The sequence below is a fragment of the Wyeomyia smithii genome, chromosome 1 (assembly GCF_029784165.1).
Source record: "Wyeomyia smithii strain HCP4-BCI-WySm-NY-G18 chromosome 1, ASM2978416v1, whole genome shotgun sequence".
Classification (NCBI taxonomy): Eukaryota; Metazoa; Arthropoda; class Insecta; order Diptera; family Culicidae; genus Wyeomyia; species Wyeomyia smithii.
The window spans coordinates 99,438,452-99,464,410 of record NC_073694.1 but is presented as its reverse complement, the minus strand read 5'-3'; the positions used below and the strand labels follow the sequence as shown (position 1 = coordinate 99,464,410).

Genomic DNA, 25,959 nt, shown 5'->3' with positions numbered 1-25,959 from the left:
GGCAAAGGCCGAGAATAAGACAGAGTACACGTCCGGGGGAGGATAGGTACGATTCAAGGGGGTCCAGTTATAGTAACCAACGGGGAGAACGGGAGCCTCGACATTATCGGAGGATAGAACACTGGAAATTGTTTTTCTCTGGGGATGCAAAGTCCGTTTCGGTGGAAAACTTCCTGTATAAATTAAAAAAAATCGCCAGGAGGGAAGGCATATCTGACAGCAGCTTGCTGCGCGATATTCATCTCGTCTTTAGGGTTTTCGGAACTACTACTCGTGCATTTCAATTCTGATCGTGAACGAGGCAGTAGTGTGATTAGTTTATTTCGCGTGCGTTTTATAGGTTTAGCTAGTGCGGTTAAGTTAGAAGTGCGGTCTACGGACGCTTTTTCGTGCGTTATTGTTACAAAAAGAAGCCGTTGTCGGCTTCTTTTTTGGGCTTTCTTTTCGCCCTTTACTAGCCGCTGCACCAGCGCGACGCTGCCACCCTCACGCTGCTGACCCACGACGGGATTGGAAGTTGCTGCTCTGGTTAAACGTCGGCCCTTGAGATCAGCCGGCAAACGACGCCGTCGATACCGTCCGATCGACGCCATCCCGTCTCATTGATCGACGCCATCGCTTATCATCGAGTGACGCCAGCTGATCGACGCCATCGCTTATCATCGAGTGACGCCATCGCAGCTCATCGATCGACGCCAACGACGCCAAGCAGAACAGCAGTGGACGCAACAAGTCATCGACGGTAGGGCTATTAATAGCACCGACGGGACTTCTTTATCTACCGTGAGTAAAAATAGCTCTATGAGCCGGGCCTGATAAAGACACACAAAAAACCCCTTCTTGATAGAAAGCTTTCGCCGTCCAGCCGTCTGTTGGACGAGTTCTTTTGCAAGCACACAGAAGCGAGGAAATAAAATGTGATAATTGACTGTACACGCCACTAACCCGTTAGACTTAAGTAAATCCCGCTTCATGCAATAAATGTAAATCGTTGTAAATACTATATACTATGCTCGATTTTATGCTTCCCAAACAGGTAAATCTTGTCTAGGAGAATTCTCACATTCGCGTACGTGTGGTTTCATCGTACGCGCGGCGGAGTAATTCTTCATTTAACAATTGCTACCGTTTCTTTATGTCGCTTCGGGACAATTCTTCCACAACCTGCCCTGAGGTTTAGGTTTCGTGCTGGGCAAAATTCAACACGACGAGTAGCCCTCTCTGGAGGTGGCGCTTAAGCTACTCGTTTATACGTCCTGGAAGGTATTTAGTAGACGGAAACACATCGCGGCCTGTGGGCCAGCTACAACAACAATAGTTAATTTATACATTTAAAGCAAAAAAGTGACTTTAGTGACCATTTTGTCGTAAAATAGTGACTTTAGTGACTTTTAAGCGTAAATAGTGACTTTTAAGTGACTAGGTTCAAAATAGTGACAAAGTCACTAAAAAGTGACTCGCTACTAGCCCTGTGAGTTCGGTGAGCATTCCATCTCACGAAATGGACCGGTGAATTTGCCGCCTAGATCATGCGATTTAACACCGCTAGATTATTTTTTGTGGGGTTACGTTAAGTCTCTCCTCTATGCGGATAAGCCAACAACAATTCCAGCCTTGGAAGACAACATTACATGCGTTATTCGCGAGATACCAGCCGAAATTATCGAAAAAGTGACCCAAAGTTGGACTTTACGTATGAACCATTCGAAACGTAGCCGTGGCCAACATTTGAATGAAATTATCTTTAAAAAGAAAATGGCATAAACCAATTTATCGGCTCTAATAAAGATTTCATACAGTTTTGTAATTTTTATGCGTTAGTTTTTAAAGAAAAACCAAATTCTTAAAAAATCACCCTTTATAAAATTAAACAGTAGAGGTAAAAAAAGAGTCGGCTACATATGTTTGAGCCACGAGCACGCAGACTAACATAGACAATCTGGATATTGAGTATTCTGCGCAGTTAAGACAATTTCAAAAGTTTAACTCTAGTTCGCAGATTTTTCACATGCATTAAACAAATCATAGGTCCACATCTGCCGTGATACAACTTCATGACGTACATCTATTTGATCAGTTTTTCAATACGCCCCAAAAACGAACGGGTTACTTGTCACTTTTGTATTGAAATGGTGCATACGTCATTTTGTTTTCTTGATTTTATGCAACGTACGAATAAGTAACAACTAAACCATACCAAAAGATGGATCTTCGAATAACGAACAAATTGGCATAAGAACCCCATATTTGGAAAAATGGCGCTTACGTCAGTCTGCGAGATTACGGCAGACATGATGTGTGACTTTGAAAAATACAGAAAAAAAAGTTAGACACATGTACAGCCAAAACAACAGTATGAGAAGAAAATTTTGCATATATGTTTGGTGCCAATTCTGCGCACTTGCTTGGGCATGTTCCTTATTCTGCGCAGTTTTGTTCCTGATTCTGTGCAGCCAAAAAATAACAATGATTGTTTTAACAAAATTGTTTATTAAAAAGGAAAGTAATTCAAACATTTTCTGTAGAAGTTTTTCCATCATTTGAAGCCTTCGTTAATGTTTGTTTTCGGCGCTTCTCTTGTACTAACTGCCTTTTCTTTTCACGAGCTGCTTTTCTCTGCATTTTTTCCGCTACAATTTTATTATTTTTTTTGCTCCAAATCTTTATGAAATTTTCGGAATTCTTCGCTGGTAGCAACTGAAACTATCCTCGAAAAAAATGCATTGCTTCCTCCGTTAATTGCTCGTTACAAACGGAGTCATCTTGAGACGAAATGGCCTGTTGCTCAAACGATGCGAATCTTGCCTGAACATTAAGACGACCAGCTGAAACAAGATAATATCTGGTTAAACATTGTATAATTCAAATCATCAATGTGTTAGACTCTACCACGTATTTCCGACTCATGAAATCCGCTAAATCTCGGTAACTTTTCGTTTTGTATTGTGCTGTGTTGTTCATTGGATTCCCGTTTAATGGTCTGCCAAACATAAAACAAATTTGTGTCACCAACAGGTCCGGTCCGAATTGTGTTTGAATAATTATCCTCAAATCTTTTCAGTTGACCAACAGTGAGATATGATTTTAATCCGAGCAAAACATTTTTAGATTCGAACTCATTATTAGTATCGCTTATCGGTTGCTTTTGGGCTGTTGAGGCTGATGTTTGTGGAGTTTTATTTTGTAAAAGCATTGCATAGTTCACTGCATCTGGGTTCCACGGATAAAGACCGCATTTGCGGAACCCGTTGCACAAAGTGGGTGATAAGTTGACCATATCAACTGCCCGCTTCAATAAAGGTGCAAAATCATGCCTTTTCAAAGACTCACCGGCACGAAAAGTACGCCAATCAATGAGCCGCTTGTTCCACTTAACTTTCAGACCTCTGAAAAATGCGACATCTAGAGGCTGAAGCACATGTGTTGAATTTGGAAAAAGACAAATCAATACAGTTTGTTTCTCCTTGCAAAACTCAGTGGTCTGAAGAGAAACGTGCGATCTATGGCCATCTACGAAAAGTAAAATGGGAAAAGCTACCTTGAATCTCAGTAGCCATGGGTGGAAAACATTTTTTAAATATTCATAAAATGTCTCCTGTGTCATCCATCCTGATACATTTTTCCCAATAGACCAACCATCCGGAGCGCTATTGACGATTTCTGCTGGCAGACGTTGTTTGTACGGAAACAATACCGTCGGTGGTGCCAGAACTCCTGCCGCGCTTGCAGAAAACAACACCGTGTAGCATTCCTTTTCGGAACTGGCATTAGAAGTGTGCACATATTTTTCTCCTGTTTTGGCGAGTTTTGTAATTTTTATGCGTTAGTTTTTAAAGAAAAACCAAATTCTTAAAAAATCACCCTTTATAAAATTAAACAGTAGAGGTAAAAAAAGAGTCGGCTACATATGTTTGAGCCACGAGCACGCAGACTAACATAGACAATCTGGATATTGAGTATTCTGCGCAGTTAAGACAATTTCAAAAGTTTAACTCTAGTTCGCAGATTTTTCACATGCATTAAACAAATCATAGGTCCACATCTGCCGTGATACAACTTCATGACGTACATCTATTTGATCAGTTTTTCAATACGCCCCAAAAACGAACGGGTTACTTGTCACTTTTGTATTGAAATGGTGCATACGTCATTTTGTTTTCTTGATTTTATGCAACGTACGAATAAGTAACAACTAAACCATACCAAAAGATGGATCTTCGAATAACGAACAAATTGGCATAAGAACCCCATATTTGGAAAAATGGCGCTTACGTCAGTCTGCGAGATTACGGCAGACATGATGTGTGACTTTGAAAAATACAGAAAAAAAAGTTAGACACATGTACAGCCAAAACAACAGTATGAGAAGAAAATTTTGCATATATGTTTGGTGCCAATTCTGCGCACTTGCTTGGGCATGTTCCTTATTCTGCGCAGTTTTGTTCCTGATTCTGTGCAGCCAAAAAATAACAATGATTGTTTTAACAAAATTGTTTATTAAAAAGGAAAGTAATTCAAACATTTTCTGTAGAAGTTTTTCCATCATTTGAAGCCTTCGTTAATGTTTGTTTTCGGCGCTTCTCTTGTACTAACTGCCTTTTCTTTTCACGAGCTGCTTTTCTCTGCATTTTTTCCGCTACAATTTTATTATTTTTTTTGCTCCAAATCTTTATGAAATTTTCGGAATTCTTCGCTGGTAGCAACTGAAACTATCCTCGAAAAAAATGCATTGCTTCCTCCGTTAATTGCTCGTTACAAACGGAGTCATCTTGAGACGAAATGGCCTGTTGCTCAAACGATGCGAATCTTGCCTGAACATTAAGACGACCAGCTGAAACAAGATAATATCTGGTTAAACATTGTATAATTCAAATCATCAATGTGTTAGACTCTACCACGTATTTCCGACTCATGAAATCCGCTAAATCTCGGTAACTTTTCGTTTTGTATTGTGCTGTGTTGTTCATTGGATTCCCGTTTAATGGTCTGCCAAACATAAAACAAATTTGTGTCACCAACAGGTCCGGTCCGAATTGTGTTTGAATAATTATCCTCAAATCTTTTCAGTTGACCAACAGTGAGATATGATTTTAATCCGAGCAAAACATTTTTAGATTCGAACTCATTATTAGTATCGCTTATCGGTTGCTTTTGGGCTGTTGAGGCTGATGTTTGTGGAGTTTTATTTTGTAAAAGCATTGCATAGTTCACTGCATCTGGGTTCCACGGATAAAGACCGCATTTGCGGAACCCGTTGCACAAAGTGGGTGATAAGTTGACCATATCAACTGCCCGCTTCAATAAAGGTGCAAAATCATGCCTTTTCAAAGACTCACCGGCACGAAAAGTACGCCAATCAATGAGCCGCTTGTTCCACTTAACTTTCAGACCTCTGAAAAATGCGACATCTAGAGGCTGAAGCACATGTGTTGAATTTGGAAAAAGACAAATCAATACAGTTTGTTTCTCCTTGCAAAACTCAGTGGTCTGAAGAGAAACGTGCGATCTATGGCCATCTACGAAAAGTAAAATGGGAAAAGCTACCTTGAATCTCAGTAGCCATGGGTGGAAAACATTTTTTAAATATTCATAAAATGTCTCCTGTGTCATCCATCCTGATACATTTTTCCCAATAGACCAACCATCCGGAGCGCTATTGACGATTTCTGCTGGCAGACGTTGTTTGTACGGAAACAATACCGTCGGTGGTGCCAGAACTCCTGCCGCGCTTGCAGAAAACAACACCGTGTAGCATTCCTTTTCGGAACTGGCATTAGAAGTGTGCACATATTTTTCTCCTGTTTTGGCGAACACAGTTTTTTTTTGTTGGAACAAGAAGGATGGATAATTCGTCCATATTAAAAATTCGACCTGGGTGTAGCAGAACTTCTTGCAAGCCAGCCTCTAGAATATAGTTATGTACTTCTTCAAACCAGCTTTGAATTTTATCCTCTGTGATATAGGTCCGCTTCCCAGTTGGTCTCGAAGTACGATGCTAGTACTGGGACGTACTGTTAGTGTCAGTAGAATCGTAGCGCTAGCCCCGCAATTGTCCTGTACACTAAACAGTTGGCTGCGAAGTCTGTTTATAAGAAAACAGAAGGTCGAGTTCCGAATCGGAATGTAGCACCAAGGCTTTGTTTGACATAGGTCCGCTGTTTGGAAAGAGCACTCGGTACTCTGTGAGAAATTTCAGGGTGTCGTTTAAAAAAAATTATTCAACCATTTGCGGCCAGGAGGAATTCCGACGAAACTAGATCGCCCAATCGATTTAAGGTAGTGTGCCACAGATGCCTTCAACCGCTGACAATACAACGGAAATCCAGTTTTCGCCATCTCTTTTTTTTTTTTTTTAAAGGACAGACACCTGAGAAGAGAACTCAGGGTGTGGGGATGAGACTAGGGGAGAGATGCTGGGGTAGTTACACTCCCCCAGACACCTACTGATGGGAGACCCCGCATGTCCGAGCCTGTGCAGATATTGCCTGAAACAACCAAGGCCTGACAGGATTTGTGTCAGGTGGAAGTTCACTTCACCATGTCGTCTCTCGACCCAGCCGGATATCTCCGGTATAAGTCGGTGCGTCCATCTGCCCTTTGTGGAGCTGGATCATTCTCGCTGCCAGCGGAGCATTGAGAATGACCTTCTGGTACCTCGTATGCCCCTTGTGTCACATTGGTCGAAACACTCTCTGTACTCCATGATGGCGATGCTGATTGGCATCATGCCGGACAAGACACAGATTGCATCGTATGACACTGTACGATACGCACTCGCAACTCTCAGGCACATGAGCCTGTAGGTAGTTTCCAGTTTACCACGGTAACTGTTAGTACCTAACGCTCTGGACCACACTGGCCCACCATACCTAAGTATGGACAAAACCACGCTGGCAAGAAGTCTTCGCTTGCTGCCATAAACCGCTGAGCTATTGGACATCATACGAGATAGTGCTGCAAAAGCCGATGAGGCCCTCTTACAGGCATAGTCGACGTGGCTCCCGAACGTGAGCTTGTCGTCGACCATAACCCCCAAGAGCTTCAACGATCGCTTTGAGGTGATGGTGCAGTCACCGACTTTGACCACCGCCTGTTGCTCCAATTCACGGTTGTTAACAACCGTGACCTCCGTCTTATGGTGTGCGAGCTCCAGTTTCCTGGAGCGCATCCAATCCTCGACCTTGCGTATGCAGTGCGCAGCCGTCAACTCGACCTCTTCGATCGACTCGCCGTAAACCTCTAGCGTTATGTCGTCTGCAAAGCCGACGATCACAACCTCTTCAGGAATCTTTAGTTTCAGCACCCCGTCATACATGACGTTCCACAACACCGGACCCAGGATGGAACCTTGCGGAACCCCTGCGGTGATTGGAACGCACTTCTGACCCTCCTTTGTGTTGTAAACCAGTACTCGATTCTAGAGGAAGTTTTCCAGAATCTTGTACAACGACACCGGTACATGGATGCTCCTGAGCGCGAGCGCTATGGAGTCCCAACTGGCGCTATTGAACGCATTCTTCACGTCGAGCGTGACGATTGCGCAATAGCGTGTTCCCCTTCTCTTGCGCTGGAGTGCTGTCTCCGCCGTCTCGGAGGCGGAGGTGATAGCATCCAGCGTGGACCTGCCCTTCCGGAAGCAGAACTGGTTGCTTGCCAGACCGTTTACACCCTCTGTGTACCTCACCAGTCTGTTGAGGATAATCCTCTCAAGTACCTTGCCCGCCGTGTCTAGCAGGCAGATAGGCCTATATGCCGATGGGTCACCTGGTGGTTTCCCAGAAGTGCGGAATACAGCAGACACCCGGGCATATCTCACAATAGATCTACGATTCTGGTCGCAGTGAGGAAGTCCATACAGGAAAAAAAAATCTATTTCAACAAATAATAAGTTCGATTGAAAGAGGCTGGGTTTCACCGCTAGGTGGATGATTTCGGGTTTCATTTAAATCTCTGTTAATTATCAATGATTTTTCGGTCTGTCGAATGATTCGGCCTTTTGTGGTTCGGCCGTTTGATAGATTCGGCCGTTTGAAATTCGGCCGTTATTGATTCGGCCTTTCGTGTTCCGGCCGTTTGTAGGTAAACCAGACCAACGCGGCGGAGCATAGCAACTACAGTAGAACACTCCGTTCACCTCGGCAACCACGTACCCTGCTTCTGAGGTTGAAAAAACCTCCTGAACCGGAAACCTGCCCGTCGTCCATATGGCCGCCATGCTGGACCTATCCGCAACCCAGTTACCGTTTCCGGGAGGGATGCGGTAGGGGTCCGATACAATGGCGATGTCCGACAGCGACTCAGTGGCTGCTTAGTATAGCAGCTGCTGAGCCGCGTAGCAATGGTTCAGGTTCAGTTGCCTCACCCTTACGCGCGTGGTTTCGTAACTGGCTTGCCGGCTGGGCACCTGGGGCCTCCCATAAAGTGTTTGGCGTCCCGTTTCCCGGAACACACCATGTGGGAGGCTCCCCACAGTCCTTCGCTTTATGGCCTGCACCACCGCAACGCCTGCATAGTTGGCTCCTATCGGGCCCCTTGCAGGTCCAGGACTTATGTCCTCCCTCGAAGCACCGGAAGCAAACGTCCGGTTGCTGGAGTATACCCAGGGGGCATACTGACCAGCCGACCTTTAGCTGACCTTCCTTCAGTGCCAGGTTCACGTCCGCCGACGCTAACCGGAAGGTGGCCACTTGGGTTCCCGCTGGACCCTTCCGGAGGCGGATTGACTCAGTAGCCACCTCCACCCCGCACTTCTCCTTGAGGGCTTGTGCAATGTCGATTTCATCCAGGTTTTTAAGCTGGAGAGTCACCTCCGAGGTGAGTGCCCGAACTTGCACATCCTTGCCGAGGACCTGCTCGGCTACCGCCTTGTAGGAAGCGCCCTTGTTTTTCGCATCCTTTCGGAGCTCAAGGATAATCTCGCCGGTGCGAGATCGGCGGATGCTCCGCACATCTGCCCCCAACTCCTTGAGCTGGGTTTCGCCCCTCATCTTTTTCAATACTTCCGAGTACTTAGACCCGTCAGTCCTGAGAATGAGGGCGTCCCCCCTGCTCTTGGCCTTCTTGGCCCTTAGCGGTCGTTTCTTTGCCGCTCCGTCTTGGCGTTTTCTACCTTCCTGGCACCCTTTTCCTATCACGGTAACCCAGGGGTTTCCCGCAGTAGCCGCTCCGGTCGACACTTCGGCCCTTGTGCCTGTTGGTGTGCTGCCCCGTGTGGATAGCGCCACCAACCGCTTTTTCACATTTTCGGGGGCCGCTTCCCCCAGGGACTGCCGCGTTGGCTTAGTGGTCTGCCCTGTAGAGCAGATCACTGCGAACGTGGGGGCATCAGTCTGAACCCCTTTGGATTCAGTTGCCCTTTCCTTCCACACCTCCTTTTCAGCCGCTTCGGCCCGCTCCACGAGTTCGGCTTACTCCTGTTGAGCTTCGTCAATGGTAGTCCGAAGCGATATTACTCCTATTCGTTGCGAACTCGATGATCGCATCGAGCTGTTCGGACAGCGCTGCCACCCTTGGCCGCTTGTCCCTACTTTTCTCGATGGCCTTGATTAACAAGGGACCGTCGACCGTTATGTCCGGTGTGGAGACTGGCGTGTTAACCTTTCCACCACCGGATTTTACTGCATCCGTCTCTGCCTTCTTCTGCGTAGACCGCTGGATGCCACCTCTCGCAAAGGAATTTGGTAGTCCCTCCACGCTCGTCGCTTCTTTTTTACTGGTAGGATTCATGTTGATTGGGTCGCCCTTTCAGCCGCTATCCTTGTCCATAGAGAAGAAGTCGCTTGTATGGTCCCACGGTAGTTTATGCCGAAGCAGTGAGGCGATGGGTAAGGGAGGTCGCCATAGCACCTTATGAGCACTATGACGCCCCCGCCCGCGTAAGTCAGGAAAGGGGCATCTTGTCCTAGGACTAGTCCCCCCCCCATCTGATCCTTCTCTGCCTGATTCCCACCAGGCAATGGACGCGGAACGTACTGGAAGGCCTGCCAGGTTTTATGGGACGGAGACTGCACCGGGTACCATCTCGCCGTTTCAAGCCGCTGTCACGCGACTTTACTAAGGGAGCCCGATGCAGGTGCCAGCCTTGGTCGTGGTTCCGTATCAAAGTCCGACTCGAATCCGTTTCATTCACTGCTGGCACCTTACTGGTGTCAGCCCCAATGGGCAGGGGAGTGCATTTGGTTGATGGGAGCGGCACTACTCGCTCCGTCAGAGATGCTTCCGGGTACTTGTGGCATTTACGAGGAGTGTCGACGGCCCAGTAACCGACCTTCACCACCTCACCACCCCTAGGCAATCTCCCGCTGCTGGTCCGGGCTGTTGGGTACTGTTAGCGGTCACCCTCGTATTACGTGACCTCGGCGATCGCCACGCGCCGACCCGTGGTGGCATGCAGCTCTGCCTGCTTTCGCCATTCGAATAATCCAATCGACGATCCGGCCTTCCTCTTGTGTTGTTAACGCTGTTGGTCTCCCAGGACGCGCCGCAGAGTTCAACTCGACACCAGCTGAAAACTTTGCGCGAAGTGTGTTTTCGGGAATCCCATATTCCCTTGCGGCTTGACGTATGGAAAAGCCTCTTCTTACCTTGTCCACAGCCGCAAGCATGTTGTTCTTGTCATATTGCATGTGCTTCCGCTTAATTTTGCCAGAATTCATCTCTGTAAAACTGCGCATAGTTAGGAACACAAAAAACAAACGCTACTCAGCGTAAGCTAATATTTCTTTTTTACCTAATTCATGACTAATACTAACTTTTCTTACCTTTGTTTAAATCGTTGCACTCGTTTTGAATGGGAATGAATAAAACTATTACCAGCCGTTGTCTTTTCGTTACTACGAACAAAGGTGTTTGCGACATTGACAGTGTTTACAATTCAGATTTTTTTCTTTTATTCGCATGTCTTCTTGATATTTTTTGTGACCACTGACATAGAATCAATAATATTAAAAAAAAAATAAAAGAAGGGTGGTATCCAAGACACGACCGCATAGTTAACGTAGGACTACAATAGTTTTATTTTCCTTTTGAAGCTATTTGAGTTGACTGGACTGGAATATGTTCCGGTAATGTAATGATCATGATCAAAGCAGTACTATGCCTCAAATTACTGGGGTGGTCATATCAAGTATCTAGGTCGTCAGCCTAAATTCATCAAGCGACACCTCAAACAACTTGTAATTAAAACTCGTTCATTGGTGGCCATTTCTACTGTTGAGGTCGTCTTTGGACACTTAAAATGAGCGATCTGTCATAAAATGAACGATCTGCTCATTTTTGGCATGGTTTGGCAACAGAAAAAATTCTGGCGTGTTGCAAAAATCGAACGGGGTCTGTATTTTGATTATTTATTTGCAGCACTCTATTTTAGAAAAAAAAAATCCCTTTAACATTGATGAAAACCTTTCATTCTAATACAGTCAATTTTCTTTAATACGCGAAAAGGCAAATTTCCATGTAATATCTAATTGAGTACGATTTAGTAGAAACTAAACTTCCTTCTATATATATTTGTATTGTGGAAGATGGCTCACTCACTGATCATAAAGCGGCAAAGATGTCACGTTTTTTTCCTGCAGCTACAAGCTCGTGGAAAAAATATCGATAAGAAATCATAGTTTTTAGTCAAAAATGTATATTCACAGGAAATTTCAAAATTGACATAGAATTTTATGAATTTTCAGGTCAAACAGAATCAATCAGAAAAAAAATTTAATCAGTTTCAAGGTACCAAAAAACGGGGACGGGACACGAGGCATATGGACGCTAGGCATATGGATGTTAGGCATAGTATGCTAGGCATACAGACGCGAGGCATAATGGATGTGAGGCATAATGGATACGAGGCATACTGCCACAAGGCATAACGGACGCGAGGCCGAATGGACACAAGGCCGAATGGACGCGAGGCCGAATGGACGCAAGGCCGAATGAACGCAAGGCCGAATGCGATGTTGTACGATCGCATGAGATCCAATTATGTAGTTCAAGTGTAAATATATTTCTAAAGAGTTAAAGTTGGGTATAATACTTTTCTTGAAATCATGCGGCGAAGACGCATAATCGAGGGCAAGGAAACGAGGCGGCACTAAGCCGCCGTGGTTTCCGCAGTCCGAGCCGGCCGCCGACCCGCCGTCGGAAGCGGCGGCCTCTCGCACCCAAACGACTGATCTACTGGTTTCCTAGGTCTACTCAAACAGAGTTTTCTTCCCTTAGTTAAGTCCGAACGAGCGGTAGCGAGTAAGGACAGCATTCGCTCGAACAGCGAGTCGGCCGAAGGCCGCGAGTGTATTGCTTGCCAAATGACACTTTGAAGCGAAATACATGATATTGAAAGAGGGCTGTGATGATGATGACGATAATAACATATTTCGCATCACTTTTCCTTGGCCTTGTGTCCATTCGGCCTCACGTCCATTCGGCCTTGCGTCCATTCGGCCTCGCGTCCATATGCCTCGTGTCCGTATGCCTGCCGTCCATTATGCCTAGCGTACTATGCCTCGCGTCTGTATGCTTAACGGGGTGTCATCCCAAAAAACAACGAAAATACTATATTTGAAAGTCATATGTCTGTTACTGTGAATCCGCGCAGCATATTTTTCGGCGCACTCTTTTTAAAAAACTGTTTTTGAACAGTAAGTTTTACTAAAACATACCTAATTTCCGTACTATCATAGCAGGCTATGCTATGCACATGGTAAAGCACACAAATTAGTTGTGTTCTAGTGAAATTTATTGTGCTGAAAATAGTTTTTTAAGATTAGTGCGCGGAAAAATGTGCTGCGCGGAATTACCCGCAGTCACGGTATCTTCAAAAATAATCCGGGCTAGAGTGATGCACATTAGCCCTTCAATGTTTGCAGAGTGTTGTTCAATTTTAAGTAAGGTTATGGAAATTAATATTTTCTTGTAGATAATATATAATGAAAAAAAAAATTAATTGAAAAATACAAATACAAATGTCGGAACTCTAATATAAAGATGAAATGAATTTAGTTTTCCTCTATACCGCCACCGCGGGATGCAACTAGGATTGTCATAATGAATTATTTTAGTTATAAAAATATAATCATGAGCACAGCTCGTTTAAGTACCTATTCAAAGATCTATACCGAGCATTTTGGTTTTCTATTGTCTTTTTAATACCCTATATTCAGTTATTTTAATAAATCTGAGAAAAACAGAGCGTAGAGTTCAAAAATAAACAACGCATTTTATCTGTAAAATGCACCAAATTTTATGCCCTGCTATGTGCCTCTACCGACACGTACAGAACTTTGTGGTCCCCGGCGGCGTAGTTCTTCTGCACTGACAGACGACGAGTGACCAGCGCTCTATTCATACATTTCTCGGTACAGTATTGTTGCCTGTGTCAGCATGTTTTCCTTCAAGACATCAGTTTTAATAACATTCTAACAGCAGATCGCTAAACTGTCTGACAGAAGAGGTTGTTACGAACTTTCCGAAAAAGCTTTACCTTCAAGACGTCAAAATAGTCTAGGCTCATGGAAGTAAACATTAGTTGACCTATTGGGACGGGGTGATTCTGTCAATTTTTTTTGCCACTACTATAAAGTATATCACAGCAGGCAGTTGGTGTCTAATCATGAAGTCTGTGCCAGGCGTGCTCGCATGTGATTGGTACATTGTTCGTGAAAATTCGACCTTGAAACTTTTATGAAATTTTCACTGTTTAACAATGAAATGATAATGATAACTGAAGAATCACAAAATTGTCTATCATTTTATCAATCCAACGACATATTGATTATTGTGATCCATCAAGTGGTTACATCAGTATCAACATTTGAAATCTTTCATTCCTACGTTACATCTTGGTTTTAGTTTTCGCAGAATGTATCTCGATATAGTGCGGTTAGACGTAGTTCTACGTCAAAATAAAAATATGCTCATAGTTACAAAAAATACAACAAAACAAAAGTATAATAGAAATTGCGCAGAATTAGGAAATTAGGCACGGTAACAGTACATCAGGTTTAAACACCTGAAATGTAAACATATAGGAATATCGGGTGTGGTGTGAGTGAAAATTCACTTATCTTTACAGTTTGAAAAGTTTATTTCATATATTGTCGCAACCTAAAAGTACGCCACCTGAATGACAACTCCATTCCTAATGTCGAGACGGCTAGGCTACAATTAGGGACATTTAAAATTCTCCATCCCATAAATCTTACGCATATTGAATTAATGGTTCATACATTCGTGAGAACTGCAAATCTGAGATAGGGTTGTCCTATATACAACTGTTGCGTTAGATAATCAACTATTATTATCTTTGTTATACTATTACCTTTGTTATACTAAACACAGGTTATAAAATCGGTCGAAAAACGCAAAATAGAACCATTCGACTCAGCTCGACGAACTGAGCAATGTCAATTCGTGTGTGTGTGTGTATGTGTGTTGTCTGTTTGTATGTGCCGCAAAATACTAACGCACCTTTCTTATAGAACGCAATACCCGATTTTGATGATCTTATATGCAAATGAAAACTATTGTGTTCCCCCAGATTGCTACTGAGTGGATTTTTGATTATTGACTTAGATTTCGAGATATTGATCGAAAAATATGTTTTACATAGGATATTCAACTTTAAACACCAAATGAATCTGTTGAGGGCCAAGTGTTGTATACCAACCGACTCAGTTCAACTAAATGAACACTGGCTGTATATATTTGTATGTGCGTATGTACGTGGGTAGGTGTCAATATGTTGCTTATCTGTGTGGTATATCAAAATCGAACAAAGAAAAACAAGAAAAAATCTCACCTTTCTTACAGAACGTATTATTTGATTTTGATGTATACAAGTGCAAATGGAAGCTCCAAAGCTCTTCGAAAAAAATACTGAGCGAGTTTTTTATCAGTTGCTTGAATGTTAGAATATTTAAATCAGAATGTTTAAACATGAGATATTTTACATTTCGGATCAATTCTTACTCTATCTTCCTTTTTTTTCTATTTTATTTTCTCTCTTTTTCTCTCGTTCCTCTTTTTTCAACCGCTATGTATTTCTCAAAAGAAACTAAGAGTAGAAGACATCTGTGCTGTGTTTTATACTCTGTGTTGCCTTCTAACTGGTGTAAATTAATGAACCTTTTGTTTTTAATAGCTAAACAAAATCGTTTAAGATATGTCCACGTGTTATGTGGATGGTCCCTAATTCTGAACTATAATTTCTTGAGAGCAAGTTTGTAGAACTTTGCTGCAATTCGTAGGAAATATTCGATGCAAATTCATAATTTACAATCATTATGTTTATTTCTAGATTTTGTGGTTTTTGAAAACTGACAAACATATCTGCTGTTCTAGAATTGAATCTGCATCATTGTTATCTTTATTGTTTCTGGGCTTTCGATTGTGTCAAAAATTCATAAATTGTTTGTAGAAAGCTTTAAAAAATGGTGTGGGGTCGAAAAAATATAGCCCAGACTCGAGTGATGATATTCACAATATTTGTGAAAACCACGTCGAGGTTTGATTCAATGATCGTATTTGGTTCATCCTCTGGAAAACTATCTTTTAAATTCAATTTTGAACGATTTATGGTTTACTGACATAATAAGTTTATGTGTAGTAATAGTTAGTATAACAAAGGTTTTTGCACTGCTAGGTGGATTAGTTCAGGTTTATTAGTTAAAATTGGTGAACATTAGTTTAAACTTGTTTTTCGGAATAGTTACAAGTTTTAACTCTGCTTCCACTTCAGTATTATCTACTGTTATTTTGTAGTGCTGTAGTAGCTGAAACAATATAATGTTGTTTATTGTTGTCTCACAACAAAAACTTCGTTGTGTCCTACTTACCTTCGAAAGTAGAAAATGCATCTGATACAATGCGATGCGGCGACCTACGCAACTTCTGCTGCCCATTGCAAAAGGTAAACTAGCATTGACGTTAAAAGGCTGATATGATTCACTTCGTTCATTTCCACGCATCCACCTTTGAGGAATGAATTCATTAGGTCTAAGAAAATTAGTCTCATCTCTTCCAGCGCTATAAAGTGACAATAATGCTAACGTCTGAAAAGCAAAGTTCATTTAAACTCATTCTAATTAGTTATTCAGATTCGTACAAGCTTTCTTAAAATATAATCAACTAAGAATATACGCACATAGTTTTAATAAACTTTCAAATGGTGAGTTGACAACTTGGAAGGAGCGTCAAACTGAGCTCCCGCCCTCACAAGTTCCTATCTCACGCCTTTTCAAGTCATATGATACAATAGACTACCAGTTGAAACATGGACACAACTGGTTGGCGTTGCCTGGGCAATGTTGTCATCCGACAATAGCTAAGTGAGAAGGTGCGACGCGATCGTTGGCGCGGTAACCATATCTCGGCGGTAGAGGAAATGCTTCGCCAATCTGAGCGTCTGTTCACCAAGATGGTGCGGCTCAAAACAGCGTCTGATCTCCATGTTAGGAGCGGCTGATCAACGTCCTGGTGTCAGCGTGGGACTCTAAACAAAGCTGACACGATGGTCCTCCGGCGAGACAGGGGGTTGGGGAAGGCCCAACAAGCCGCCCCGCAAAATACAAAACGTTGCAAATCTGGAAGAAGTTAATACGGATCGGAGCAATCACCATAGACCTAGGCGACGAAATAAGGACTACGATTGGAAACTCGGTACATGGAATTGCAGATCGTTAGGTTTTCACGGCTGCAACAGGATCATATATGATGGACTCAATCCACGCAACTTCGAAATCGTAGCACTGCAGGAACTTTGCTGGTCGGGACAGAAGGTATGGAAAAGCAGACATCGAGAGGCTACCTTTTATCAGAGCTGTGCCACCAATCTTCTCAGACGTCATCAACGTTCGCACCTACCGCAGTGCGAATATTCATTCGGACCATTACCTTGTTGCAGTATGCATGCGCTCAAAACTTTCAACGGTCGCCAACCGCTACCAAACATCGGGCAACTACGGGACGCCGAAGTTTGGTTCCGCACAGGAGAAACAACTGGTTTGACGACGAATACAAAGAGTCAGTGGAAGAGAAGAATGCAGTACGAGCGAGAATGCTGCAACACCAAACGAGGGCGAACGTGGAGCGCTACCGACGCGCACGGAACAGAAAAAACTCAGTCTTAGGTAAGAAGAAGCACCAGGAGGAAGATCGAGATCGCGAGGCGATGAAGAAACTGTACCGTGCGAATGACACACGAAAGTTCTACAAGAAGCTTAATAGTTCCCGCAAAGGCTATGTGCCTCAAACCGAAATGTGCAGGGACCTGGACGGCAACCTTCTCACGAACAAGCGTGAGGTGATTAAAAGGTGGAAGCAGTACTACGTTGAGCACCTAAATGTCGATGTAGCAGAGGACACGACAGAGTGGTAGTAGATCCCGGTGTACGCGCAGATGACGACAGAATTTCAGCCTCTGACCTTCAGGAGCAGTGATGGAAATGAAACGAATATGATGCAATCGTCGTCTATTCATCACATGTGCACTCATGAAGTGTACAGACCGCGACTAAACTTGAATCCTCTCAACTCATAATGAAATGATGAATTGGTGCATAGGTTTCTGGGAGAAAACAAACATATAACTAGACTACATCAGCTCTGAGAAGCGATTCGCTCGTTGCGTTTGTCTCTCCATATGCCGGTCGATAGGGGAAGAAAGCAACAGGAGAATATCATGTCGTCTGAGCAGCAGCAGAGGTGTGGTGCGGAAGTGTGGGGGAAGGTACTACTTTGGCAGCGGTTGAGTAAAGCGAGAGTAGTAGAGCATACACTGTCATTTTCCTTCTTTTTCTGACAAAAAAATCATATTCATGAGTCAAATGAATAAGAATATAACAAGATCTGATCGCTCTGTGTAAGAGAGACGAATAACTTTATATACCGAGTTGTGCACATTGAGAACCACTTGTTGTGGTGTACACTAATGAATAGAAATATATCGTAAAGAGGGAAGCAAAGAGAGTGCACCATCACCGATACTTTGTTTTTCGCATACTGACGACGATAGCAACGCATCTTAGACTTGCTTTATATGTATTCATTGATCGCTAGAGGTGATTTTTTTCCTTCGCTGTTCGCTGAGATGAGATCGGCCGGTTGAAAAACAATAAAGCCGCTGGAGTTGACCAACTCCTCAGCGAGCTGATAAAACACGGTGGTGAATCACTGGCTAAGGCGCTACACTGGGTTATTGCCAAGATTTGGGAGAAGGAGTTAGTACCGGAGGAGTGGATTGAGGGTATAGTGTGCCCTATCTACAAAAAGGCGACAAGTTGGATTGCCGCAACTACCGCGCAATCACGTTGCTGAACGCCGCCTACAAGGTACTCTCTCAAATTCTGTGCCGTCGACTATTACTGTTTGCAAGAGAGTTCGTGGCGTACTACCAAGTGGGATTTATGGGTGCCCGCGCCATCACGGACCAAATATTCGCGGTACGACAGGTCCTACAGAAGTACCTTGAGTATAACGTGCCCACACATCATTTGTTCATCGATTTTAAATCGGCATACGACACAATCGTTCGAGATCAGCTAGGGCAGATATTTTTTTTGTGTAAGATTTGGACCACTGCGACCATTATTTTGATCTTTTGTGATAGCTATGGCAGATTATGCACGATTACGATTTTCCGGATAAACTGACACGGTTGGTCAAGTCGACGATGGATCGGGTGATGTGCGTAGTTCGAGTTCAAGGACACTGTCAAGTCCCTTCGAATCTCGAAGAAGGTTACGACAATGTGATGGATTATCGTGCTTGCTATTCAACATCGCTTTGGAAGGTGTGTTACGTAGGGCTGGTATCTACACGAGTGGCACGATTTTTAGAATATCTGTTCAGCTCTTTGGCTTCGTCGGTGACATTGATATTGTAGCACGAACCCTTGAGAGAATGACGGAGACATACATCCGACTGAAGGCTGAAGCCGGACGAATTGGACTGGCCATAAACGCATCGAAAATTAAGTACATGAGAGGAAGAGATTCCAGAGTATACAGTATAAACCTCCCGCCTTGAATTCATATTAGCGGTGATGAAATCGAGGTGGTAGACGAATTCGTGTGCCTGGGCTCACTGGTGACTGCTTACAACGACACCAGCAGAGAAATTCGTCGATGCCTTATGGCAGGAAATCGTGCCTGCATTGGACTCCGGAGGACGTTCCGTTCGAATAAAATCCGTCGCCGCACGAAGTTAACCATCTACAAAACATTGATCAGACCGGTAGTCCTCTACGGCCACGAAACCTGGACCATGCTCGTGGAGGACCAATGCGTCGCGGGGATGGAAGAGCAGATGGAAGATGGATCATGGCGGAGGCGGATGAACAACGAGTTCATCAGCTGCTGAAAAAACCACTCAAACGGCGAAAATCGAGAGACTACGGTGGGCTGGGCATGTCGTTAGGATGTCGAACGACAACCCGGTGAAAAAGGTTCTTGATAACTACCCGACTGGAACGAGGCGACGGGGTGCGCAGCAAGCAAGGTGGCTCGATCAAGTGGAAAACGACCTCCGCAGACGACATGGCTGGCGAACTGCAGCCATGGACGGAATTGAATGAAGACGACTTCTTCGAACAGCAAGGGACACTTCGGCCTGGAGCTGACTGGTAAGGTGAGTTTGAATAAACCTGAATAAAAGGAAAAAGTGTGTAATGGAATTATTGATTTTAGTACATACATTTTTTGGAATATTATAGCCACCGATGATTGAATCTTGATCCAAGAACCGACCAATGAATGGGGCAACTGGAAACATTCGTAAAGTTTCTTTCACTGTTGCTCGAATTAGTGGAGATTCTAAGTCTCCACTTTGTATTATGCTAAAGCGAACCTTTTCCTGAACAGTTTGATGTTTTGCTAGTAGGTATAAACACCATAATGTACTAAAAGCAGTCTACAATGATAAATATACTGTATTTTTTCGTACTTCGTTATCGATATTTTCTTACGGTATCACCAGCAGCAATAATGAAATCTGCGAATATACGGTGTATATCTTCCCGTGATGATACACTGTTTTGAAATTTCGACAGCAACCCATCTCCTTGTTCGATATCTTCGAGTGAAACGTCAATAATTTTACTTGCTAAAATATTGAATAAGGATGTAAATATACTTTTTGGCAGTTATTTGTCTTGACAGTTATTTCTCTGATACCAACCTGTATTCAAAGTTTCCTTTACAATTTTCTCGAATTTTTGCCAGACATCCAAGTGCATGCTATCAGCCACATAAGGGGAAATTCGCATCAGTTTGGAACTATACTGAAAAACCAGATAAACGGTTCGAGAAAACTGAGCAACTAAATCATTTAGCTTTACAGCATTTTTGTCATTGTACGAACTACCAAGCATCACACCTATAACAACTGAAATATATAAATTAGATAAATGAGCCCAATAAGACTTATAAATGCTTTTTTGTCAAGTTTTTTTAAGTTTATATGACACGGCAGTGTAGGATCTGGCCCCTCGCTTTAGGTCTAAGCAAAAAGATGACTGGCATCTCTGGATCGATCCCATACAAGCATCCCATACAAATGACAAGCGTCTATATCAAAAAGCGCACTCCATATATAAGGCAATCCAAGGGTGACGTTTCATTGCTTGTACGTTTGTTATTGTTGTTGTTTTTCAAGTTGCAAAACCAAGACACAACTCGGAAAATAAATCTAAAGTGATATTCTATTGTTGGGTAAAGGATTGCTCAACGCAATACTAGATCGGACAACTTTTGTTTTTCACGCTTTTCGATCCGCATTGCATCCAAGTTGCGACCGTTCGTACAAGCCTGAAGCTGTCAAAAGTTGAAAACAAACTGAAATAAGCTGATCGCAACTGTCTCGTGGATTGCCTTATTGAAGGTAGTAGCTTGTTATGAAAATGGTGGTAATTACATCCCTACGAAGTCGTATGTGATATTCCTGCTTGTGCGTTCGAATTGCACTCGCAACGCCAGAACACAGACCAGCAAGTGTCAGTTCCACCTGAACTCAATTGACGGCGCTGCCAAAACTGGCGCTCGATTTCAAGCAGAGTTCCCAGTATTCTTGATATGATGTTATTGCTTTAAGTCATCATCGAGAAAACGAGAACTGTTCACCCGAGAAGGAGAGAATTAGTGTACTTCTGATTAACTACCGAATTCGTATCTTAAGCTCAATGGGACAATGGCATGAGATGACGCTTTTCCAGTGGGATTAAAAATGTTTTAAATGTTCGTTATTGAATTTCTCGGTCGTTGAACAATCGATTTTTGATACACGAAGCTTAACCTTGCCGAAAAAATTTTTTGATGAAATTTTCAGCGCTGAAAACATGTTTTTTTTTCGGGAGAAACGTTCTCGTTTGCACTGAAAACAAAATATTCATCGTTCAGGTACCCGCCACACTTCTAAACTAATGAAAAAATATGAGTTTTTTTTATTTCAGTTGATCTGCTGCGTCGCTATCGTAAACACCGCAAACTTCTGCCAAAAACAAATCGTTTCGGGGAAACGGCCATTACTCGCCAAATAATTGGTATTTCTTATGAAAAAACGTGTTCAATGTTGTTGGATAACTGAACTTTCAGAAAATTATTACTTGTATGCATTAGAAAAGGTGCTACGCGCTTAAAAAAAATTCAAACTTTTTTTCTCGAGCAAAAAGGTATATAACCCCCTAAAGAAAAACCAAACGGTCGAGTCGAACAACATGGTAACTTTATTGTTGTTTTTGTTTTAGACAATATACATCTCTAATTTGATTTAATTTGATGGGGAACCATTTGAAGTGGTTGACGAATTCGTTTATCTTGGTACGCTTGTGACATGTGACAACGATATGAGCCGTGAAGTGAGACGACGAGTTGCAGCTGCGAACAGGGCTTTCTACGGACCAGCTAAGATCCCGTAGTTTGCAAACTCGCACAAAACTAGCGCTGTATGAGGCACTGATACTCCCGGTGGCCCTTTACGGACATGAAGCATGGACGCTAAAGGAAGCTGATCGACGAGTGCTCGGAGTTTTTGAGCGTAAAGCTCTGTGATCGATACGTGGCGGTGAACTAGAAGATGGAGTGTGGCGCAGACGCATGAACCACGAGGTGTACCAGCTATACAAACATGCTGATATAGTGAAGGTAATACAGCGGGGCAGGCTTCAGTGGGCTGGACATGTAGCCAGGATGCCTAACGAGAGAGCCGCCAAAACTGTTTTCAGTAGAGAACCAGGAAGAGGCCGTCGACTCCGTGATAGGCCTCGCACGCGGTGGAAGAAGATGCACGATCTGCTAGTGTACGAGGAGACTGGAGAGCGGCTGCCCCAGACAGAAGAAGCTGGACATCTCTAATTCGTTCGGCCCTAGACCGGTTAACGGTCCGTTAGCCAACAAAGTAAAGTAAGTACATCTCTAATTTTCACATATTTTATGTAAATACTACACGGTATACAGCCCTAGGGTTGTATGAAATGGTGACGTGGGACTAAACACTGTAATTAGGGGATTTTTTGTTACAAAATATACAGAGTCTGCAGACAGAATCAATGTGTTTGCTCAGCGACTGCACGTATTTTTATTTTCAGCCTTCCCTGGAAATCAATTTTTTAAATATATTCAACAACACTCGAAAGAATATCGTTTATATTTGGCGATATTATGCCTGTAGTATTTTTTTGTGCAAACAACATGTATTTGACAAAGTACAAGCATATCGTGTTTGTTGAAGAAGCACCAAAAATTTCTAGTAATGCGTCAAAGTCAGAATTAATTCTATATCCTCAAAAACCAAATCCAATAATACTGACGTTATCATGATGAACCATCAGCAGCAGCATTGCAGTTTTTCCTCGATTGCACACGAAATGTACGAACAAAAGTGTACCACTGCAATACGAATAGTACCGCTGCAGTACGAACAGAAGAGTACCGCTGCAATTATAAACGACGAGAGACCAGCGGCTCTTTACTCCACTGGTACTGTTGCTGTTACCGGCATATTTTCTTTCAAGACATCAGTTTTTATTAGGTTCTGCAGGCAGGTTAAGAAATTGTTCAAGAATGGGGATTGTTTCAAACTTTTCGGAAAACATTTACCTTCGAGACATCATATTAGTCTAAGCTCATGGAAGCAAAAATAAATTGACCTATTGTGACGGGGAGACTCTGTCAATTTTTATTTCGATATTGATACAGATAATATCACAGGGAACGGTTGGTGTCCATTCACGTCGTCTGTGCTAGGAATGCTCGCATGTAATTGGTTCATTGTTCGTGTAAATTTGTCATTGAAACTTTTTATCAATTTTACCGCTTAGCATAGGAATTAGAGTGATAACTAGCATATTACAAAATTGCTCTACATTTTATCAATCCAACAACATATTGGTTATTGTTATCCATCATGTGGTTATGCTGTTATTTACGTTTGAAATCTGACGCAACATTTGCCAGTTTCATTTCCAATTTTACAGAATGCATCTCAGTATAGTAAACAAAGACATAGTCCCACGTCAAAAAGCATGACCTTTTGTATGGAATAATAAAATTTGAGGTAGATGGGGCACCTATTCAAAAATCAATTTTTCTGAAAGAACAATATGGCGGCCAAATCAAACATGACGACTGCCCACTTTGATATTTGCAAAAGAAGGCACTATCTTTTCCCTTGCCAATGATATGTTGGTTTAGGTAATTTCATAGAGAAATTCAAGAATTAGGGCAATTTTGGTGAGCCAAGTCTTGAAGAAAAACGATTTTTTAAAGTATTGAGTTAACGGGGGGTTTCTTAACTTGTTCAACATGGGCTTTCGAAAAACCATAACTTAAATCGTTTTCAATATCACCATGTAAATAGTGGGCCGGTCTCAGCGGAAACTGCTCATTACTAATTTTCAAACTAAAACGCATTGGATTGGACAACCAGTTCGTAAAATGGATTGAATCTTATTCAATGAACAGAACACAAGTTGTCCGTTTCAAAGGTCATCTCTCTGATCCAGTTAACGTTTTCAACAGTTTTTGGACTTCAATTTTGGTGGACCTTTTTACCCCAAACCCCTTTTAAAAAAATCCGAGATAATGCAAAACAATGTTCTATTATATAGATAAACAAGCCCCAAAAGTTTGAGTTCGATCGGAGAACCTCGAAACAAAACCTATTTGCGGTCTTCACGAACTGGCTCTTTAAAAAACACGCTTATGAACATTCAAGTGTATGATAACAGAATTTGATACAATTCTGTACTTTTTATCATTCTGACATATCAAGAATATTACAGGCTTTGTTATTTCTATCAAGTTCAGATATATTTGTGTTAACCGTTTGTTATAATCGTTTGATCGGGAAGCCACCCAAGTAACAAAACTGGTTTTATCAAAGATTAATAGCGCTGTTTTGGCTTTATTAGACGCTATAAAAGTTTGATAAAACCAATATTGTTACTAGGGCAACATCATGCTTAGCTTTATTAAACGTTTCAAGGACCCGTACACAATAAAAACTCTTTTTGTGAGCTATGTTCGATCAATACTAGAGTATTGCAGTATAGTTTGGTCTCCATAAGTTCATATCAATCCTCGGGTAATTTTTCAAAAGGATCTAAGTAACATTGAGAGACTCTCTTTGTTTACTTTCTCTTTGATTAATAACTAAGTTATTTTCACATATTGCATGATACCCTTCGCATAGTAAGCTAGGCTACATAACAATCTTTCGATCTGTTGCAAGAAATCGTTGATAGCTTTCATAATGACGCTGTAATCAGCGAAAAAGTGTGAGAGAGGAGAGAATCGCTCATTGTCACTTAGGTTCTTTTGAAAAATTACGATTATCGTATTGAATCAGTTCAAAAACAATTTCTGGTTTTTGCATTAAGACAACTCAATTGGGCATCATATCCTGCCCCTTCTCACAAATTTCGCTGCATGCTTATTAATATCGAAACTTTGTCAACGATATAATCTCACAACGTGTCAATTCACAATATCTGCTGGAAACTTAACTTTTATACCCCTTTTTGTCCTTTAAGAACGCGCAATATATTTAATAATTTAATAATTACCGGTCACTGTACGCCAAACATGGACCAATTAACAGTATCATGAACGCCTACAACAAACACTGCGGAATTATATACGTTACTATATACCGATATGCATTAAAAAGCGCATTACGTGCTAGAACTCAATAGCTTAAGATTAACGTATGCATAACAATTAAATTGTAGTCTACATTGATTGACGAAATGAAGAAGAACAAATTTGCGTTGGATAGTCTCTACTCTACTCATCCAAACTACTTGATCAGGTCTTCATACAACGCTGGCGAATTCTAACGTCGAACGAACAAGTACACAGTATAGTGCTGTAAAGCAGAGCAGCATCATCAATAAAGATAAAAAATAACAGTGGCCCAAAATTACTGCCTTGCGGAACTCCTAAACAATTTGAAAAAATGGCAGATTGACAGTTTCCAATTCGTACAAACAATTCCCTATGAACAAGATATGATTATTAGGGTGGGACAAAAAATAAACGTTAGCTCCCATGCACTTTTCGTGTCCTTATGGGTCCCATAACAACTGTGTAACTTTTCAGATCGATCGGTGAAACGCTCGATTTGCGCCCGATTTTTAAAGTTTACATACAATTTTATATGGGAAAATCCACTTTTTCTATACTTATTCTCTAAAGATGTCCATTTGGCTGTTAAAATATATATCAATACATGATATTTGTAGGAAATTTTTCTGGAAAAAACTCTTCCGAATACCGTAAGGCGCTACGATGCTTGTAGAAACAGCTATTCACTCTAAACTGATTGAATGTCTGACGGACGGCTCACCATTGAAATTTTTCAACAACACTGCTACAGCATGCTGCTATTGCAAACTTGCTTAAGTATGAGAATTAATTTCGCGTGGAATTAATTTTCAAAGTGTGATTTTTGCTCATAGTATCTTCGGGGAAGCCT

The 25,959-nt window shown here is 42.3% G+C and overlaps 3 protein-coding genes across 3 annotated transcripts in view; all 3 read right to left on the bottom strand.

Moving 5' to 3' along the window:
• Window positions 1-973: 973 nt before the first annotated feature.
• Window positions 974-3,794, bottom strand: LOC129718075 (uncharacterized). The gene is made up of 2 exons (XM_055668485.1): window positions 2,890-3,794; window positions 974-2,825 (listed from the first exon to the last, which is right to left on the bottom strand). Exons 1-2 carry the CDS (start codon window positions 3,602-3,604, stop codon window positions 2,704-2,706), a joined length of 837 nt encoding a protein of 278 aa, XP_055524460.1. The 5' UTR covers window positions 3,605-3,794; the 3' UTR covers window positions 974-2,703.
• Window positions 3,795-3,843: 49 nt separating this feature from the next.
• LOC129716980 (uncharacterized) lies at window positions 3,844-9,726 on the bottom strand. Its single transcript, XM_055666824.1, has 3 exons — window positions 9,453-9,726; window positions 4,896-9,406; window positions 3,844-4,831 (listed from the first exon to the last, which is right to left on the bottom strand). The coding sequence occupies exons 1-2, from the start codon at window positions 9,724-9,726 to the stop codon at window positions 8,298-8,300; spliced, it is 1,383 nt and encodes a 460-aa protein (XP_055522799.1). The 3' UTR covers window positions 3,844-4,831; window positions 4,896-8,297.
• Window positions 9,727-14,059: 4,333 nt separating this feature from the next.
• LOC129719070 (cytochrome P450 315a1, mitochondrial) overlaps window positions 14,060-25,959 on the bottom strand; it is a 33,485-nt gene continuing 21,585 nt past the window's right edge. Inside the window, exons 2-6 of the mRNA XM_055670438.1 lie at window positions 20,167-20,269; window positions 19,955-20,091; window positions 19,684-19,899; window positions 15,828-16,043; window positions 14,060-15,764 (exon numbers count right to left, since the gene is read on the bottom strand). Coding sequence (XP_055526413.1) covers window positions 15,654-15,764; window positions 15,828-16,043; window positions 19,684-19,899; window positions 19,955-20,091; window positions 20,167-20,254 — 768 coding nt within the window. The 5' untranslated portion in view covers window positions 20,255-20,269 and the 3' untranslated portion in view covers window positions 14,060-15,653. The remainder of the gene's footprint in view (window positions 15,765-15,827; window positions 16,044-19,683; window positions 19,900-19,954; window positions 20,092-20,166; window positions 20,270-25,959) is intronic.

Coding starts and splice junctions, on each gene's coding strand:
- LOC129718075 (XM_055668485.1), bottom strand. CDS start 3,604: ATGACACAGGAGACATTTTATGAATATTTAAAAAATGTTTTCCACCCA. Junction 2,826..2,889: donor TCATGAGTCGGAAATACGTG/GTAGAGTCTAAC, acceptor ATCTTGTTTCAG/CTGGTCGTCTTAATGTTCAG.
- LOC129716980 (XM_055666824.1), bottom strand. CDS start 9,726: ATGAATCCTACCAGTAAAAAAGAAGCGACGAGCGTGGAGGGACTACCA. Junction 9,407..9,452: donor CGAGTTCGCAACGAATAGGA/GTAATATCGCTT, acceptor AACAGGAGTAAG/CCGAACTCGTGGAGCGGGCC.